Source organism: Panthera uncia, chromosome C2, assembly GCF_023721935.1.
Source record: "Panthera uncia isolate 11264 chromosome C2, Puncia_PCG_1.0, whole genome shotgun sequence".
NCBI classification, from domain to species: domain Eukaryota; kingdom Metazoa; phylum Chordata; class Mammalia; order Carnivora; family Felidae; genus Panthera; species Panthera uncia.
Window position 1 is genome coordinate 486,332 of NC_064810.1, and position 17,973 is coordinate 504,304.

A 17,973-nucleotide genomic window follows, 5' to 3' on the forward strand; every position below is an offset into this window, starting at 1 on the left:
GCGAAGGCCTGGCTCCGGCGGCTGCGATCCGTGTCTGTGCCTCCGGCCGCGCGCCGAGGGGCCTCGGGGCGGCGGCAGGCGGCGGGTCTCCGAGTCCCTGAGCCGGATGGTGAGCGCGGCGTGGGGCCCGACCTGAGTGGAGGCCGCTTTCTTCCCCTGCGCCATCTCTCCGCCCCGCCACCGCGCCCCTGTAGTCTGCCGGGCGGGCCTGGGGCGCGGGCGGCCGCCGATGGCCGGGGGCGGGACTTTTCTGGTTGCGCGGCATCCGTTCCTGGCCCTTCTCGGGTCTGGGGGCGGCCTCTCTGCGGGGGCACTCGTCCTTTGAGCCGGTTTCTGGGTCATCGCAGGTATGGCAACACAATTTATTTCTATATCTGGGAAGAACATTTAGTGTTCTGGTTGCTGGGAGAAAATTAGAAAACACTGCAACACTAATGTTCTTAACAGCGTTACACTGTAGCTTTCTTGCTATGGAGATTGGAATAAGTTTGGAGAAACTCCTCTCTTTAAAAGTGTGACTACATTCATTTTCTTGTTGTTATTTGAGTTTTTTCGTGAATTTACCAGTTCAGAAAATGATTTGAATTTTTCCTTAGTCTGAAGCATCACGCTTCAATCTCCAGTAACGAAGTAATTTATTTCTCCACCCTCTACTCCAGCCCTCCCCACAAACCCCCCACTGGCTCTCAGAAAATAATACCTAACCCTTTGATTTGCCCAGTTTTCCATTATTCTTAGAGTGTGACGTGATTAAAAATTATCTTCTTAGTCTTCCAGCAGGACATAGCTGTGATGATCTGAATTTTTGTCTTCCAGCTTATTGTGAAGATGAGGGTGGCTTCCTAGTTGAACAGACTGTTTAAAGAAGAGAACAACTTGTGTACACATAGTATTCGCTACCTTGGATCAGAAGATGAACCCAACTAATCCTTTCAGTGGGCAGCAGCCTGGGGTTTTTCCAGCATCTTCCAGTAGTTCCATAGGAACATTTCAGGCTAAGCCGCCATTTCGATTTGGTCAGCCCTCGCCTTTCGGACAAAGCAATACGTTATCTGGGAAAACGTCAGGATTTTCACAGGTATCCAGCTTTCCAACATCTTCGGGAGTAAGTCATTCTTCTTCAGCACAAACGTTAGGATTTTCCCAGACCTCAAATGTTGGACTGTTTTCAGGACTTGAACACACTCCAGCCTTTGTAGCTGCCTCTGGGCCTTCAAGTTCATGTGTGCCTGGAAACCCAGGATTTAGTTTTAAATCATCCAACTTTGGGACTTTCCCAAGTACTTCTACATTTGGACCAGAAACTGGAGAAATAACAAGCTCTGGTTTTGGGAAAACAGAATTTAGCTTTAAACCTCTGGAAAATTCAGTGTTCAGACCAATATTGGGGGCTGAATCTGAGCCTGAGAAAACTCAGAGTCCAATTACTTCTGGATTTTTCACATTTTCTCACCCAATTAGTAGCGGACCTGGGGGACTGGCACCATTTTCTTTTTCTCAGGTGGCAAGTACAGCTAGCAATTCAAATTTCACCTTTTCAAAACCAGTTAACAGTAATAATTCATCATCTGCCTTTGCCTCTGCTTTGTCAAACCAAAATGTAGAGGAAGAGAAGAGAGGCCCTAAATCACTATTTGGAAGTTCTAATAGTAGCTTCACTAGCTTCCCCATATCTTCAGGGTCTTTGGGAGAACCCTACCCGGTTAGCAAAACCGGGGTCAGACAAGGTTGTGAAGAAGGTATATCCCAAATGGAGCCACTTCCCAGCCTCATGAAAGGACTGAAAAGGAAGGAGGACCAGGATCGCTCCCCAAGGAGGCATGGCCATGATGGAGCAGAAGATGTGGATGCTCTGTCAAGGGGAGATCATCCTCCAGATAAACGACCTGTCCGCCTGAATCGACCCCGGGGAGGCACCTTGTTTGGTCGAACGATACAGGATGTCTTCAAAAGCAATAAAGAAGTAGGTCGTCTTGGCAACAAGGAATCTAAAAAGGAAGTTGGTTGTACTGAGTCCGGGGAAAATGACCCTGTGGCCATCCCAGGAGGGAGTCAGTCTTCCTCGGCACTTTCCCGTCTCCCAGGTGTGAAGGAGGAGGAAACTGAAAATAGAGATAAAAAAGAAGGTGAGCTCTAAAAATGTGTGCCATCCAGTAAATGCTGCTGGCTTGTTCTTGGTAAATTTCCCCGAGTCTTAGTTTAATGTTTCTGGTAAGTTTCCTGTAAACATTAGGAATTCTAACATACGAAGAAAATGTCTTGTATCTATAAACATTTACTTTGCTCTTACATAGTTGGTGCTTCCTATTTGAGATGTGACATCTGCTACGTTTTTGTGCCCGTTCTCTTATCCCTAGAGTCTCTAAGAGGAACACCTGGGCGTCAAAGTAAAAGAAGCGAGAGCACAGACAGTCTTGGAGGCTTGTCTCCTGCTGAAATCACAGCTATCCAGTGCAAGAACATCCCTGACTATCTCAACGACAGAACCATTTTGGAGAAACACTTTGGTAAAATTGCTAAAGTGCAGCGCATCTATACCAGGCGCAGCAAAAAGCTTGCCGTGGTATATTTTTTTGATCATGTGAGTATTTCCAACAAATTTAATGTGAGTGAGAAAAAGTTCGAGTGACCTTTGTCACTTTAAAACCTATTTTTTATTTATTTTATTTTTAAACTTTTTTTAATGTTCAGTGTGAGCAGCGGTTGGGGGGCAGAGAGAGAGGGAGACACAGAATCCAAGGCAGGTTCCAGGCTCCAAGCTGTCAGGAGCCCGATCTGGGGCTTGAACCCACGAACTGTGAGATCATGACCTGAGCTGAAGTTGGATGCTTAACCGACTGAGCCACCCAGGTGCCCCATTAAAACTTATATTTTAATCTATCGCTTACTTGCTAGAATGGGCAAGCACTCAGATATCTTATTCTCAACTTGGCTCTATAATCACATAGCATTTTTTCAAAATTGAGTTTTCTTGTTTGTTTCTGATTTTCTTTTATTTGGTCATAGTACATAATCACTGTAAACATTCCAACGATACGAATAAATCCCCATGTAATCCTATCCTCCAGGATAACTGACATTACTTATTTGGTTTATACCTTGACTTTAAATAGGTATATAAGCACATATATGCATGACGCATTAGTTGTAGGGTGTAAGCATACAGGGATTGTTCACACTATGTTGCGTTATGTTTTTATTATTATTACTGAATTTTCTTGTGGGGAAAAAGTAAGTTCTTTAGAGTTTGTAAAGTGGAAAGCATGTTTTCATACTTCTTTTAAGTGATGATGTAGGGGAAAAAACCAAATGAATATGAATATTTGAAATGAACTATGAATATTTTAGTTAATATCATTGTAAACACATAGTCACGTTGTTTTTACACAAATGGGATCATGCTGCATATACTGTTTGCTTATGTTTTCAGGTTGTAATCTTTAGTATTTTCTGAAACCAATAGCCTAATTAGAAGAGAGTTGTTAAGTGCTGTATGGCATTCTGTCCTGTTTACTTACCTGGTTAATTTTCTATTTGTGGACACTTTGTACATGTATTTCTGATTGGTTTACATCCTTTGTTTAAATTCCTGAGAGTAGAAGTTCTGTGCCAAAATACTTGCATAGCTTTAGAGTTTTTGCTGTTTGTTCCTTTCTTTCTTTCTTTTTTTCTTTTAATTCAGTGGCATTAATTACATTCAGAGTGTTGTACCACCATCACCATTATCTATTTCTAGAACTTTTTCATCATCCCAAACAGTAACCCTAACCGCTAAGTAGTATTTTCCCATTTCTTCCTTCCCCCAGCCCTTGGTGACCTTTAATCTACTTTCTATCTCTCTAAATTTGCCTATTCTAGAAATTACATTTATGTGGAATCACAGTATTTGTCCTGCTTATTTTGGTCAGCATCACGTTTTCAGTGTTTGTGTGGTTGTACTTTATTCCTTTTATGGATGAATAATAATTCCATTGTGTAGATGTATTTTTCTTTATTGATCTGTCGATGGACAGAGGCTGTTTCTGCTTTTTGGCTATTTCGAATAATGCTTCTGTGAACAGGTGTGCAAATATTTCCTATCATTCTCTTGGGTATACACTTAAAGTAGAAGTGCTGGGTCATATGCCTCGTTTTTGTTTTGTTTTTGAAGGTATTTGACTATTGAGATGTACTTTTCTAGCTGAACCCTAAAAAAATATTTATGAAATAGGTATGTAAATACATTGTCGTAGGAAGTAGTTCATTGATACATAAAATGCTGAGGTCTCCTGATTACCCTCATCTCTCCTGTTACCTGGGAGCAAGCACGGTTACCTAGTATGATGTGTATTTTTCTAGACCTTTTCATAGGTTTGTCTGTGGGTATACTAAAACGTACTTGATTTTGTGATAAAATGTATCCCACGTGTGTCATTCTCTTTTTTTTGTCTTAAAGTGTGACTTGGCAATCTATCCAATACCGTATGTATTTACTGTATTACTGTATGTGTAATCAGATGGTGAGAGTCACCTCACCAAATGCCAACAAGGCTAATCTGTGGGTTCTATCACAGTAAAGTTTTTACTTTCAAAAAGGAGAGGAGCAAATCCATGCCTGTGAGACAGGTAAGAGAGGTGAGGACCGTGGCCGCTGTGACTGGAGGCAGACTGCATGGTCAGAACATGTAGTGGATGGAGGCTTCGCTCTGTACAAAACTGTACAAATTCTGCTACTGCATTTGAAGTTTTAATTTCATTTCCTTTGGTCTGACGCCCTCATACGTTGTGGTGTGGACTGTTTCCCTAGGCATCTGCAGCCCTGGCTAGGAAGAAGGGGAAAAGTCTGCATAAGGACATGGCTGTCTTTTGGCACAAGAAGAAACTGAGTGAGTTCCCGGTTACTCCCGGTGTGGGTTCCAGTGCTCTGCATGGTCTGCCCACTGAGCTTTCCCCAGCACCAGGGCGGGGCTGGCTGTCCGTGGATCCTGTGTCTCAGAGTGTTTCTTTGGGCTGCTTTGGAATCTCCCGTAACAATTAGGAGAGTATTACTTTTTCAAACACAAGTAAAATCCAGTGTCAGACTTGTGGTTCATAAACTCTGTGCTCTTGTGTCCTCAGGTCCCAATAAGAAGCCCTTTTCCCTGAAAGAGAAGAAGCCAGGTGACGGCGAAACTGGCCAGGGCCCGGAGGAGGCATCCTTTCAGCACTCCCCTCTTAGCAAGCCTGTGGGGAGGGCTGCAGCTGTCAGCCTCCTGAGTAAAAGGTGTGGCTGGTTCTTTCTGAGGACTGTTGGACACGGTGGCGTGTGGGTTCCTTGACGTCTGTGCCCTTGATGGCAGTCATGCCAGAGCATGGCTGGGAAGTGGATGATACGCTGACCCTTGAGGAGGGTTTCATGGGGAATGGGGGCCTGGGAGAGGGAGAGTAGGACGTGGCGAGAGGGCAAGGGGGAGACGGCCACTGGGCTCGTCCCACTCAGTTCCATGCCTCATGCTGTTGTACTCAGTATATAAGAAGCAACTTGTTCCCTTGAGAGGTCTAATTGGCTGTAATAACCAAGTTTTCCTAGTAGCTACTTCTAGCAATTTCCAGTATGACCTTCTGTAGGTCTAGCTTATCATGGTGAGGCAGTCTTCCTTTTGGCCACATTATAGCTGGGGAACTATACAAGTGTACAGCCCTCAGGCCAGAGTGGGGACATGGTGTGTGCCTCACATGGCCTCAATGGATATCTGTTCGCAAAGCCTCCTTCCCCAGCCCCCTTTCCGCATGATCCTCTCTTCCTTCCACAGAGCGGGCTGCTGCTCTTTAGTCCTTGGTGTATTTTGGTCAGCGTATCATTTCCTTACTTTCATTTTGCAGTTAGCATTTTAATTGCTGATTTGCTTTTGATTTTTCTCTTCTCCCTCAGCCAGTCACATCTTCAACATTTGAGTTCCCAGAGTGTTGAAAGCCAGGTAGAAAATGGGGAAGCTGGGAAGCAGTGCTCATGTCTTTTTAGTACATCCTTCTGCGGGAATGAAGATATGTATGAAAACATGTAGACACATGATTTCTTCATGGTGTTAAAGTGGTTTTCCCCCCCAGGCTGAATTTCATTTTTTTGAGATAGAAATATGCGGAAGTTCATTTCACATGTTTAAATGGGCTCCTCTCATTTTTAGAAAGTATGGAATGTTTCAAAATTTGAAAATCACAGTGAAAAATAGTAACACCTTTACACTCATTAGGATTATCATCGTCTCCTGTTAGTGATTTTAGTTTCAGTTTTGGAGGAGCAGAAAATCTTGAGTAAGGAAAGCATCCGGAAGCGGAAATGACAGAAATGCTTGCTGGATACAAGACCCTTAATGTGTTACTTTCTTTGTAGCTCTCCAGTGAAGAAGCCAAGTCTTCTAAAGACCCATCAGTTTGAGGGAGACCCTTTTGATTCGGGCTCTGAGGGCTCCGAGGGTCTTGGGCCATGTGTGTCATCTCTTAGCGCCCTGATAGGCACCGTGGCTGAGACATCTGAGGAGAAGTACCGCTTGCTTGACCAGAGAGACAGGATCATGCGACAAGGTATTGTGGGTGCATCTCAGCAGAGGTTCAGAGACCTCGCTAAGGTCATGATAAGGTCATTCTGGGAGCTGTGAGGAGGGAGTGACTGCTGTCTGTGGAGGCTCACTGACATTGAGCCTTAGGCCTCCGATGCGCCGCATGTAACTTTGTTGTTTACTAGTTTCCCAAGAAGGTGAGCATGGATGTAGATGTAATGCAGATATGTCTTTATTTATTTATTTATTTTTAACATTTATTCACTTTTGAGAGATAGAGACAGCGTGGGAGTAGAGGGACAGAGAGAGAGGGAGGCACAGAATCCAAAGCATGCTCCAGGCCCAGAGCTGTCAGCACAGAACCTGATGTGGGCTCGAACCCACGAACCGTGAGATCATGACCTGAGCCGAAGTTGGACGCTTAACCAACTGAGCCACCCAGGCGCCCCTTGAATTTTATTTGGAAGAAAATCTATAAACCATTTTTTAAAATTAAACATTTTAAAGGGCAGTTTTTAGACATTTAGAAAGCACATATTAAACAAAAATCAAAATGTTTTGTTTGACAGAAATCCCCACAAATAAAACTAAGAAATGTCAACCCAGGGGAAAAATCTGTAACTCTTATCATAAAGGGCTGATTTCTCTGATACAGAAAGAATTGTCGAAATCAGTGTGAAAAGGACTAGCCCTTGGGGGGCGCCTGGGTGGCCTAGTTGGTTAGGCATCTAACTCTTGATTTCAGCTCAGGTCATGATCTCATAGTTTGTGGTTTTGAACCCCACGTCAGGCTCTGCAATGACAGTGTGGAGCCTGCTTGGGATTCTCTCTCTCTCTCTCTCTCTCTCTCTCTCTCTCTCTCTTTCACACACACACACACTCTGCCCCTCCCATGCTCATGCCCACTCGCATGTGCTTTTTTTTTTTTAATCGTTTATTTTTGAGAGCGAGAACATGAGCAGGAGCGGGACAGAGAGAGAGGGAGACAAGCAGCCAAGCACGCTCTGCACTGTCAGCACAAAGCCCGATGTGGAGCCCGAACCCATGAACCATGAGATCATGACCTGAGCTGAAGTCAGACGCTCAGCCAGCTGAGCCACCCAGGCGCCCTCTCTTTTTCTCTCTCTCTCTCTTTCTAAAAAAAAAAAAAAAAAAAAAAAAGACTAACTCAATAGAGAAATGAGTAGGTGGTCAGAAAAGTTACAGAAAAGAAAGTATACCTGACCCTTGACCAACACAAGGTCAGGGGTGTGGTCTCCCTTGTAGTTGGAAAATCCACATATGATTTTTGACTCCCCAAATGCTTACCTGCCTATAGGCTACTGTTGATTGGAAGCCTTACTGATAACAAAAACAGTCGATTAGTACGCGCTTAGTGTGTTATATGTTTTATATACTGCATTCTAATAGTAAAGTAAGCTAGAGAAAAGAAAAACATTATTAAAAAAATCCTCAGGAAGAGAAAGTACATTTATAGTATTGTAGATGTAAGTGGACCCGTGCAGTTCACACCCATGTGGTTCAAGGGTCAGCTGTGTCACCAGTTGGCTCTTAAACATAGGGAAAGGTGCCCACGCTCTCCCACAGCGATGCACCTCCCAGAGTGGCATCTCCATATTGTGCCCTGATGCTGTGTCCTTGGGCAGGCTGGGGACGGCTGCACTCCTGTGGAGGAGGGAGAGTTGGCAGTATCTTTTAGCCTTAGGAAAGCCTGTGCCTTTGACGCAGCAACTCGTGTGCAGGAATCTGTCCCATGGACAGTACCACACATATGTTTGTGTGTGAGATTCACACATAGGTTGTTTGTGATGGCAAAGATTGGGAATTGATTGTCCACATAGCAGGATTCTAAACAGCCTGGAGGAAGATTAGGCTTTGTTTATGGGAAAATATGAAGATTTATTGTGAACTGATAAAAACATAGTGTGGTAAGTATGTAGTGTGCTACCATTTGTGTATAAATAAGGGTGGGAAGTGTGTGTGTCCATACGCATGTGAGTGTGCTTGCATACGTGTGAATAAAATAGTCGTGCAGATGTGAAAGGATCTGTTCACGTTGACTCAGGAGGAAAGTGGGGGGGATTTTATGTAGGACGTTTTAATACCTTTGGAGTGTGATCTGTGTATATATATTAGCTATTTAAAAAGTAAGTATTCTATTAACTTTTCAAAAATATGCGTGGGGCACCTGGGTGGCTTGTTCAGTTGAGTTGACTCTTGGTTTTGGCTCAGGTCATGATCTTCTGGTTCGTGAGTTCAAGCCCCGCATTGGGCTCTGTGCTGACGGCGCCGGGCCTGCTTGGGATTCTCTTTTTTTCCTCTCTTTACTCTCTCCTGCTCGTTCACCCCCCAAAAAATAAGTAAACTTAAAAAAAAAAATATATGTGCAACGAGCACAAATGAAAAAGTATTTGTGTTTTTCTTTGCAAAGTTTTTTTGAAATTAGATTTTAGCTGTAGGATTTTCCTTTCTTTAGAAGCTGTGAATAAGTGGAATAATCACAGTGCCTCCTTAACATGGTAATAAAAGCTGCTGTCACGCATCATGTCATTGACATGGTGATTTTTTGTTGTCGAAACCCAGGAACGGAATTTTTGTATTCCAAATAGAATTAGTAGGTATTTAAATTTTTCAGAATAAAAATAAGATGTGTATATGTAAAAAGAATTTTTTAAAATATTTTATTTTTTATTTTTTTATTTTATTTTATTTTTTTTATAATTTTTTTTTTTTTAACGTTTATTTATTTTTGAGACAGAGAGAGACAGAGCATGAGCGGGGGAGGGTCAGAGAGAGAGGGAGACACAGAATCGGAAGCAGGCTCCAGGCTCAGCTGTCAGCACAGAGCCCGATGCGGGGCTCGAACTCACGGACCGTGAGATCATGACCTGAGCCGAAGTCGGACGCTTAACCGACCAAGCCACCCAGGCGCCCCTTTAATATTTATTTTAGAGAGAGAGAGGGGGAGAGAGAGAGTGTGAGGCGAGAAGGCGCAGAGAGAGAGAGGGAGACACAGAATCTGAAGCAGGTTCCAGGCTCTGAGCTGTCAGCACAGAGCCTGATGCGGGGCTTGGACCCACAAACCGTGAGATCATGACCTGAGCCAAAGTCCAGGGCTTAACTGACTGAACTTGTGTGTTTTGAGCTGTGAAGTTGTTGCATTCCATTTCGTTTAAAAGATACTTTTGTAAGAAATTGTATGGAAAGTAATAATTTATTCACTTCAGGACCGGGGTACATTCTCTTAGGTGAATCCTGTTAAAGACATGCTGGAAAAAAGTGATGAAATACTGAGTTTTAGAGTACTAGTGTATTTTGAATATTTACAGTTAACAAATTGATCTTTTTAACAAACATATTGCAGCATGACTATCTTTGAATTCATTACCAGAGCCATGAACAGCCACGTGTGCCCCCTGCCTGTAGGGTGCAGTGAGAATCTGTGGCTGTTGCAGGGGGGATGAGGCCTCCTCAGGGGTCTTCATGGGCCTGGATGCCCTGGTGCCTGATGTGATAGGCCATGCTTTCTTTTTTCTAGGCCCAGCATTTGATTTGATTTGATTTGATTTATTGTATTGTATTGTATTTTTATGTATTTTATTTTATTTTACTTTACTTTTTACTCTGCTTTATTTTAAAATGTTTATTTTGAGAGAGAGAGAGAATGAGGGAGGGGCAGAAAGAGGGGGAGAGAGAATCCAAAGCAGGCTCCAGGTTCTGAGCTGTTAACACAGAACCCGACGCAGGGCTCAGACTCACGAACTGTGAGATCATGACCTGAGCTGAAGTTGGACACTTAACCGACTGAGCCACCCAGGCACTCCATAGGCCCAGCATTTAAAACATATTTCTTTTACTTTGTAATTTGCAGTGTTTGCCTTTCTTTTTTTCTTTTCCTTTTTCTTTTTATCATCATAAAGACACACTTCTCTGGGTTCCTAGTAACTGTGTGATACGTTCTTATTTTTTACTTGTCATCATTTAGCTCGGGTAAAAAGAACTGACCTGGACAAAGCAAGAACTTTTGTTGGAACGTGCCCAGATATGTGTCCTGAGAAGGAGCGGTACATGCGGGAGACCCGGAGCCAGCTGAGCGTGTTTGAAGTGGTCCCAGGGACTGATCAGGTGGAGCCCCATGTCCTCCTGGGGTTGCTCTCTAGGCTGTTGTCCATATTTAAATCATCAGGGTGGAGGTGGGATACACTGGGGGGGGGGGGGGGGGGGGGGGACTTTTTTGTGATTTTTGTATATATTGATATTTGGTTTGGGTGTTTACCTTTTTAGAGGGTAGTGGGGATGTGCTCTTAATGTTCATATTAAATTGTTTTTATTGTGAGGTGTACACTAAACAATCCTATATGAGGTGACCGGACCCCATGGTTCTCTATAGATGTAGATAGGAGATTTGCTTCACAGATTAAAAATTTCTTTGTTTCTTTTTTCTTTTCACAGTTTATTAGTATCCCTTTTAAAAAATTTTGTTTTTAAAAATTTATTTATTTTGAGAGAGAGAGAGATGGGGAGAGAATCCCAAGCAGACTCTATACTGTTAGCGCAGAGCCTGATGCTGGGCTTAAACCCACAAACCGCAAGATTATAACCTGAGCTGAAATCAAGAGTCAGACACTTAGCCGACTGAGTCACCCAGGCGCCCCGTATTCCTACCCTTTTCTATGTATGTGTTTTACACGCTTGAGATTATCCTCTAGATGCAATTCTGTGTGAATATTTTTCACTTAAAATTATATTGTGAATGTTTTGATAAACTCAGCATTATTTATTTTTATTTTAGAGAGTGCGGGAGAATGGGGGAAAGGGCAGAGAGAGAAAGAGAGTAGAGTTTGTGCTGTCAGTGCAGAGCCCAGTGTGGGGCTCTGTCCCACAACCCCGGGATCATGATTTGATCCGAGATCAAGAATGAGATGCTCAGCTGACGGAGCCACCCAGGCGTAACTCAGCATGTTTTAAATGACAGCCTGTTAATTGATTTATGTAACTGTTAAAACTTACCATTTTGCAATCACTAGATAGGCTGTTTCTAATATTTAAATTTTATTAATGATTCTACTGGGCATCTTGTGTGTAATGAATCTAAAGTATTTAGGTTATTTCCTTCTGATAGATCCTAAGAATTAAATTACTACATCAGAGGGTATGACCTTTTTTCAAGGTCCTGAACATGTGTATGTCAATGCATGTTCCCAAACTGTTTCTCAGAAATCACCATTTTAGATCCTTTGTCAATTTTTTTTTTAACGTGTATTTATTATTGAGAGACAGAGCACGAACAGGGGAGGGGCAGAGAGAGAGGGAGACAGAATCTGAAGCAGCTCCAGGCTCTGAGCTGTCAGCACAGAGCCCGACGTGGGGCTCGAACTCATAGACTGCAAGGTCATGACCAGAGCTGAAGTTGGACGCTTAACTGGCTGAGCCACCCAGGCGCCCCAATCCTTTGTCAATTTTTAAAAAAAATTTAAATTTTTGTTAATTTCTCTTCATTAATTTTGCTTATAGGTGTCTCCTCTATTGGCTGTTTTTTTTTTTTTTTTTTTAAGATTTTATTTTTAAGTAATCCCTGCATCCAGTGTGGGGCTTGAGCTTGTAACCGTGAGATTGAGAGTTGCATGCTCTCATCATCATCTCTGCATCACAGCAGAGGCTCCTGCCCCAGGGGACAATGATGGCAGCTTGAGGTGGATGCCTGGGGCTCAGTCTGTGGACATCTGGGCTTCTGCCTTTGGCCATGTGTCTTCAGCCTCCTTTTGCAGGTGGGACAGCTCCAGGCCTTTTTGTGCAGCTGTGCAGCCCCCATGAGCCTCCCTGCTGCTGTCTCCATTTCCTTTCTAATCCATGTAGACTTACTTTGGTGTTTGAGTGTGGCTAAGGTGTGTTAAAATGCTTCAGAGTCCCTTACCTGTCACACCTCTGCCCTTGGGGCCGTGCACATGTATCTCTACTTCTATTCCCCCCCCTACTTTTTTTTTAAGATTTTATTTTTAAGTATTCTCTACACCCAGTGTGGGGCTCGAACTCAGAACCTTGAGATCAAGAGTTGCATGCTCCACCGACTGAGCCAGGCATGTGCCCCCACTTACATTCCTTCTGCTTCTTCACTCCTTGTCATATTTGCCAAAAACAAGTTTCTCATTTGTTTTTGAATTTTGGTCATTACTTTCAAACAAATTTTACATTTGAATATTGTATTCTGTAGTTTTGATCTTGTATGAGTTTGTGGGTGATTTTCCCCTTCATTTTAAGGCACAGCTGTGGGGAAGCTGGCCCAGCACCTGACACACAGGTTTGTTCCCACTCTGTGTCCTCAGGTGGATCACGCAGCAGCCGTGAAGGAGTACAGCCGCTCTTCTGCTGATCAGGAAGAGCCCCTGCCGCATGAGCTTCGGCCCTCGGCAGTGCTCAGCAGGACCATGGACTACTTGGTGACCCAGATCATGGACCAGAAGGAGGGCAGTCTGCGGGACTGGTACGACTTCGTGTGGAACCGCACACGGGGCATTCGGAAGGTATCAGTCACTTTCGATCAGGAAACTAGAAAATGCATGTGAATTCCAGAGTTGAAGGGAGAGTTCTCATTTTACTCATCTGTGTAAAAGAATATGCTGTATTTAAAATTATTACAGGGGTGTCTGGGTGGGTCAGCTGGTTGAGCATCTGACTCTTAATTTCAGCCTAGGTCATGATCTCACAGTTCGTGGGTTCGAGCCCCACGTCAGGCCATGTGCCGACAGCATGGAGCCTGCCTGGGATTCTCTCTCTCCCCCTGTGTCTGTTCTCCCCTGTTCATGCACACGCACATACTCTCTTTCTCTCAAATAAACATTAAAAACAGTAAATCATTACAAAGTCTTTTTAAAATGTGCTTCATGCACTTTGTTTCAAATTGATGAGAGAAATTCAGGTAATCCCGCTTTTTCTCACATTTGGTTCTTTATGCATGGAAATATGTGCGTGAGATCTGTGTGTGTAGGAGACACGTATGTACGTAAGGTGTGTGGATGAGGTGTGTGCGTGTATAATACTCCCTCTCGTTCATGGCCAGGACATCACCCAGCAGCACTTGTGTGACCCTGTGACGGTATCCCTGATTGAGAAGTGTACTCGGTTCCATATCCACTGTGCTCACTTCATGTGTGAGGAGCCCATGTCCTCTTTTGATGCCAAGATCAACAATGAGAACATGACCAAGTGCCTTCAGAGTCTGAAGGAGATGTACCAGGACCTAAGAAACAAGGGTGTGTTCTGTGCCAGCGAAGCAGAGTTCCAGGGCTACAATGTTCTGCTGAATCTCAATAAGGGGGACATCCTAAGGTAAATTTTCAAAGTCAGAAACTAACCTAAGTTGTCTGGAAAAGCAGGGTTTAAACAGGAAGAGAGCTGTTAGGGTTCATGGCAGCTGGCAGCGCAGAGTCTGTCTGGTGTCGAGTGTGGGCTTGACAGTAAGCAGCCTGGGCTGGGCTGTGTGCTCTGTTGAGCGGAGGTGCAGGGGGCCCCAGGACAGGGCTGTGCTGACGGCGGCAGTTGGAGTAGGCCCCAGATCCTTTGTAAGAACAGTTTCTCTTTGTCAGTGAGAAGACGAGGAAGCAATCTGCCTGATGAACAGAAGAGGCAAGTGAGGGGGGACAGGGAAGCCCAGGGCGCCCTGTCAAGAGCTGTCAGCAGTTTGCTATGTCCAGGCGTGTTTCCTATTACATGCGTCCACACACGCCTCCTCATAGAACTAAGTGATAGGAGAGGAAAAAATTGTGTGAAACGAATGTTTGTAGGGGGATATTAAGAAAGAATGAACTTTAAATACTGATCTGCTACACAGGTGGACATTTATAGGAGAAAACACAGCAGAATCCCCTGAGTCTCTGTCCCTGTTGTTGGTCAACCGGACTTGGTGACAGCCAGTGACTCCTTTATTTCCGAGACTCTCTTATTTATGCTGAAACTGTTTTTTAGCTTACTGTTTTCCCTAAGAACCTTGTTAAACAGTATCGAAATGTGTTACCGATTTTTAGTTTTAAAATTCGGTCCCGGAGATAAACTGGTTATGGAAAACGGAAGTGTGGTCTTTTCATGGGTGACGGGTGCCTTTCTTCTCTTGAGTGACTCAGTCAGCTGTTCACTTACATAGCAGAGTTAGCTTTTGTTTAGACATCATCATTGTGAAAACAGCTTGTAGTCATTTGGCGTTAAAGTGACTCTTTGATAATCCTTAAATTGATTATTACGTGAATTTGTTTATTTACCATCTTTTTAGAGAACACCATTCTTCCCAATCTAGTCCAAGAGTGGCAGCTTCGAAATTACTAATCTAACAGAGTGGCACATGTCTCCATTAAGTCCCTTTTTCTCCATATGGTTGAAATCTTTGTTTTTTTAAATCACATCTGGTTTTCATGGAAATTTTGTCTAATTAAAAATAAAATTCTAATCTCTTTATCTCCTTTAATTGACAGAGAAGTACAACAGTTCCATCCTGCTGTTAGAAATTCCTCCGAAGTGAAATTTGCTGTTCAGGCTTTTGCTGCATTGAACAGTAATAATTTTGTGAGATTTTTCAAACTGGTCCAATCGGCTTCTTATCTGAACGCATGTCTTTTACATTGTTACTTTAATCAGGTGAGTAACGTAGCTGTACTTGAAGAATTGAAAGGAAGCAGATTGTTACTTTTGATATTTAAGTGTTTCTCTATTCTGAGAACATTTCAGCAGGTCCTGGGGTGACTCTTGTGTAACCCTCTCGCGCTAGCCCTCTGAGAGGGTTACTGGGGTACCTTGTTTTACAGGGGTTGGCGCCATTGACTACTGACGGAAAAGGCTGTGCAGTGGAATATACTATTGTTAGGTTCAGATCAGACAAATTTCTTTAGAGTGATATGACTTGAGGGCGCCTGGGTGGCTCAGTTGGTTAAGCATCTGACTTTGGCTCGGGTCATGATCTCATGGTTCGTGAGTTTAAATTCTGAATGGGGTGAGCACGAGCCCCGCTTCAGGTGAGTCCCACTTCCCCCCTCCTCCCTTTCCCTCTCTCCCTTGTGGGATTCTCTTATTCTATCATTTCCTCTTTTTCTCTCTCTCCCTCTCTCTCTCTATGCCCTTGCTCACATGCTCCCTCTCTCAATAAAAAAAAATATATATGACTTGAGTTCAGCATTATTATCATTCACGGAAACTGAAAATCAAAAATTGCACATGCAAAATCCCTAACTTAAAAATCTTAAGTGTTATTTTTGGAATGAACGTGATGATGCTAAATTTGTCCCAATAAATATCTTGAGGGCCTGTTCTTTGTTGAGTACTGTGCTGTGCCTTGGGGTTACAAACCTGGGGAAGACTGGTCTCTTACCTGGTGCTTTACACAGAGCTTGAATGCCAGAAATTCCTCAAGTCAGGTCTTCAGCCCCAGCCCTGACAGCGCACACACTGTGCTGCCCCCAGCTGTGAGGGGTCTGCTTGGTGGGGAGGAGGCTGCTTGGGGTGGGGGTGTCTCAGGATGTGACCAGCTGGTTCTGTGACTCCAGGTTATTTTTCTTTGGTCACACATCAAGTTCAGTGATAAACAGTGACTAAGCCCATGGTCTTAGTCCAGGCAAATGGTCTTGTGCAAGTCTGCTCACTGTCAGGTCTGACAGTTGCCAACAGAACCGAAATTCTGGAACAAATGAAAAGATTTTAAACAACATGCTACTTGTGGAACTCTGTACATTCAACAAATAAAACTGATAATTAATACTTTGAAACGATTATTCAACATTAGGATGTTGGCCATTTGTTCCCATTTTAATAACTTTGAGCAAAAAGACATCTAAGTGCTTTTTCTTTAGAGAAATAGTGTGTTTGACATGGTCCCATAGGGTTCTTCCTTGTTCACTTCCACCTGCTGTGACTCTTCCAGTCCCTTCAACCCCAGCACACTCCTGCCACAGGGCCTTTGCACTTGCTGTTCTTGCTGCTGTTCTTTCTCCTTACAGAGACATATGGCACCTTCTGGTGTTGTCTTGGTTGCCACCAACTCAGCAGGGCCCACCCTGCCCGCCTGCCCTTCTCCCCTGCCTTCTTTCCTTGGTTGCACTGTCACCATTACATGTGCTGTGTATTTCACAGATTCATCTTGTTCATCGTCGGTCTCTCCCTGGCATGCCAGTCATTGGGGCAGGGATTTTGTTTTGTGCATTGTTGTGTGCCCAGCAGTAACCATGCCAGGTGCAAAGTAAACACTGGATAAATACTGGTAGGGTTAAAGAGCACTGCAAGGGGAAGCAAGGGGTCACCCAGAGTCCTAGCGCCCACACGTACACATGTAATTTTTGTTAGCACTTTCCTTTCTTTTTCTTTTTTTTTCTAAAGCACTTGTTACAAATTTCGTGTCATTTATGCATTTTTCTGTTTCACTCCATCATCTCTGTGGTAATTTTTATTGCCACACAGCTTTTTGTCAAGTGGAGGATGCATAATTGACTTTCCACATGACCTGTTTGTTGATGGACAATTTGTTTTCTAGGGTTTCTTTTTTTGTTTTTGTTTTTGTTTATTTATTTTTGAGAGAACACAAGTAGGGGAGGGGCAGAGGGGGGGAGAGGATCAGAAGCAGGCTTTGCGCTCACAGAGCCCAATGTGGGGCTTGAACTCATGAACTGAGATCATGACCGGAGCTGAAATCACATGCTCAGTCGACTGAGCCACTGATGGTGCCCTGTCTTCTAGGGTTTCTTTCAATTAAAGCCTTCATGGCCTGACTTTTCCTGTGTCTGAGACTGATTGCTTCGCTTGCATTTCTGCTTATCTTCTGCTGAGCAAATTCCCTGCTGATTGCTAAGCCTAGGCTCCTTAGTGCCAGATTGCTTTCCAGAGGGACTACAGCAGGACGCTGTGCCCTATGCTGGCAATTCTGTGGTTATGGGATAACTGGTCCCTTGACCCTGTAGTGATTCATCTTGTCTCTTCAGATCCGCAAGGACGCTCTCCGGGCGCTCAACATAGCGTATACCGTGAGCACGCAGCGCTCCACCGTCTTTCCCCTGGATGGCGTGGTGCGCATGCTGCTCTTCCGAGATTGTGAGGAGGCCACAGACTTCCTGAACTACCACGGTCTCACTGTCTCTGATGGGTAAGAGCAGAGAGGTGGCCTCTCTTTGTTTTTGTTTTCGTTTTTTTGTTTGTTTTTAATTCTGATGAGGGTCTGGGAAGTGCCAGCTACATGCCAGGCCCCAGAGGAGGGCACATTCCACATGCTGCCTCCCTGGGGTGCAGGTGAAATCAGCGAGGCTCAGAATGGCTGGGGAGCATCCTCAGGTCACACGCTGCTCGTCAGTGGATTGGAGTTCAGACCCATTTCTTTGCAACTCCAGAATCAGGGTTTTTCACGCGTTACTGAAGATCCTACAGGGAAAGGTTAGGGTCTTTCTTCTTCTGTTTCTTGAAGATGACTTCTGCTGGCCCCTGACTGACAACT

The 17,973-nt window shown here is 43.9% G+C and overlaps 1 protein-coding gene across 4 annotated transcripts in view; it reads left to right on the plus strand.

Moving 5' to 3' along the window:
- Window positions 1-20: 20 nt before the first annotated feature.
- Window positions 21-17,973, plus strand: part of MCM3AP (minichromosome maintenance complex component 3 associated protein) — a 55,767-nt gene continuing 37,814 nt past the window's right edge. For 2 of the 4 annotated variants that reach the window (XM_049627670.1, XM_049627672.1), the window contains exons 1-11: window positions 251-347; window positions 817-2,126; window positions 2,358-2,581; window positions 4,787-4,865; window positions 5,098-5,242; window positions 6,350-6,540; window positions 10,501-10,640; window positions 12,839-13,036; window positions 13,573-13,841; window positions 14,978-15,140; window positions 17,468-17,628. In XM_049627670.1, coding sequence (XP_049483627.1) covers window positions 914-2,126; window positions 2,358-2,581; window positions 4,787-4,865; window positions 5,098-5,242; window positions 6,350-6,540; window positions 10,501-10,640; window positions 12,839-13,036; window positions 13,573-13,841; window positions 14,978-15,140; window positions 17,468-17,628 — 2,783 coding nt within the window. In that variant the 5' untranslated portion in view covers window positions 251-347; window positions 817-913. Of the gene's footprint in view, window positions 110-242; window positions 348-816; window positions 2,127-2,357; window positions 2,582-4,786; window positions 4,866-5,097; window positions 5,243-6,349; window positions 6,541-10,500; window positions 10,641-12,838; window positions 13,037-13,572; window positions 13,842-14,977; window positions 15,141-17,467; window positions 17,629-17,973 lie in introns of those variants that run through there. The other 2 variants (XM_049627671.1, XM_049627673.1) reach the window with 2 other exon arrangements.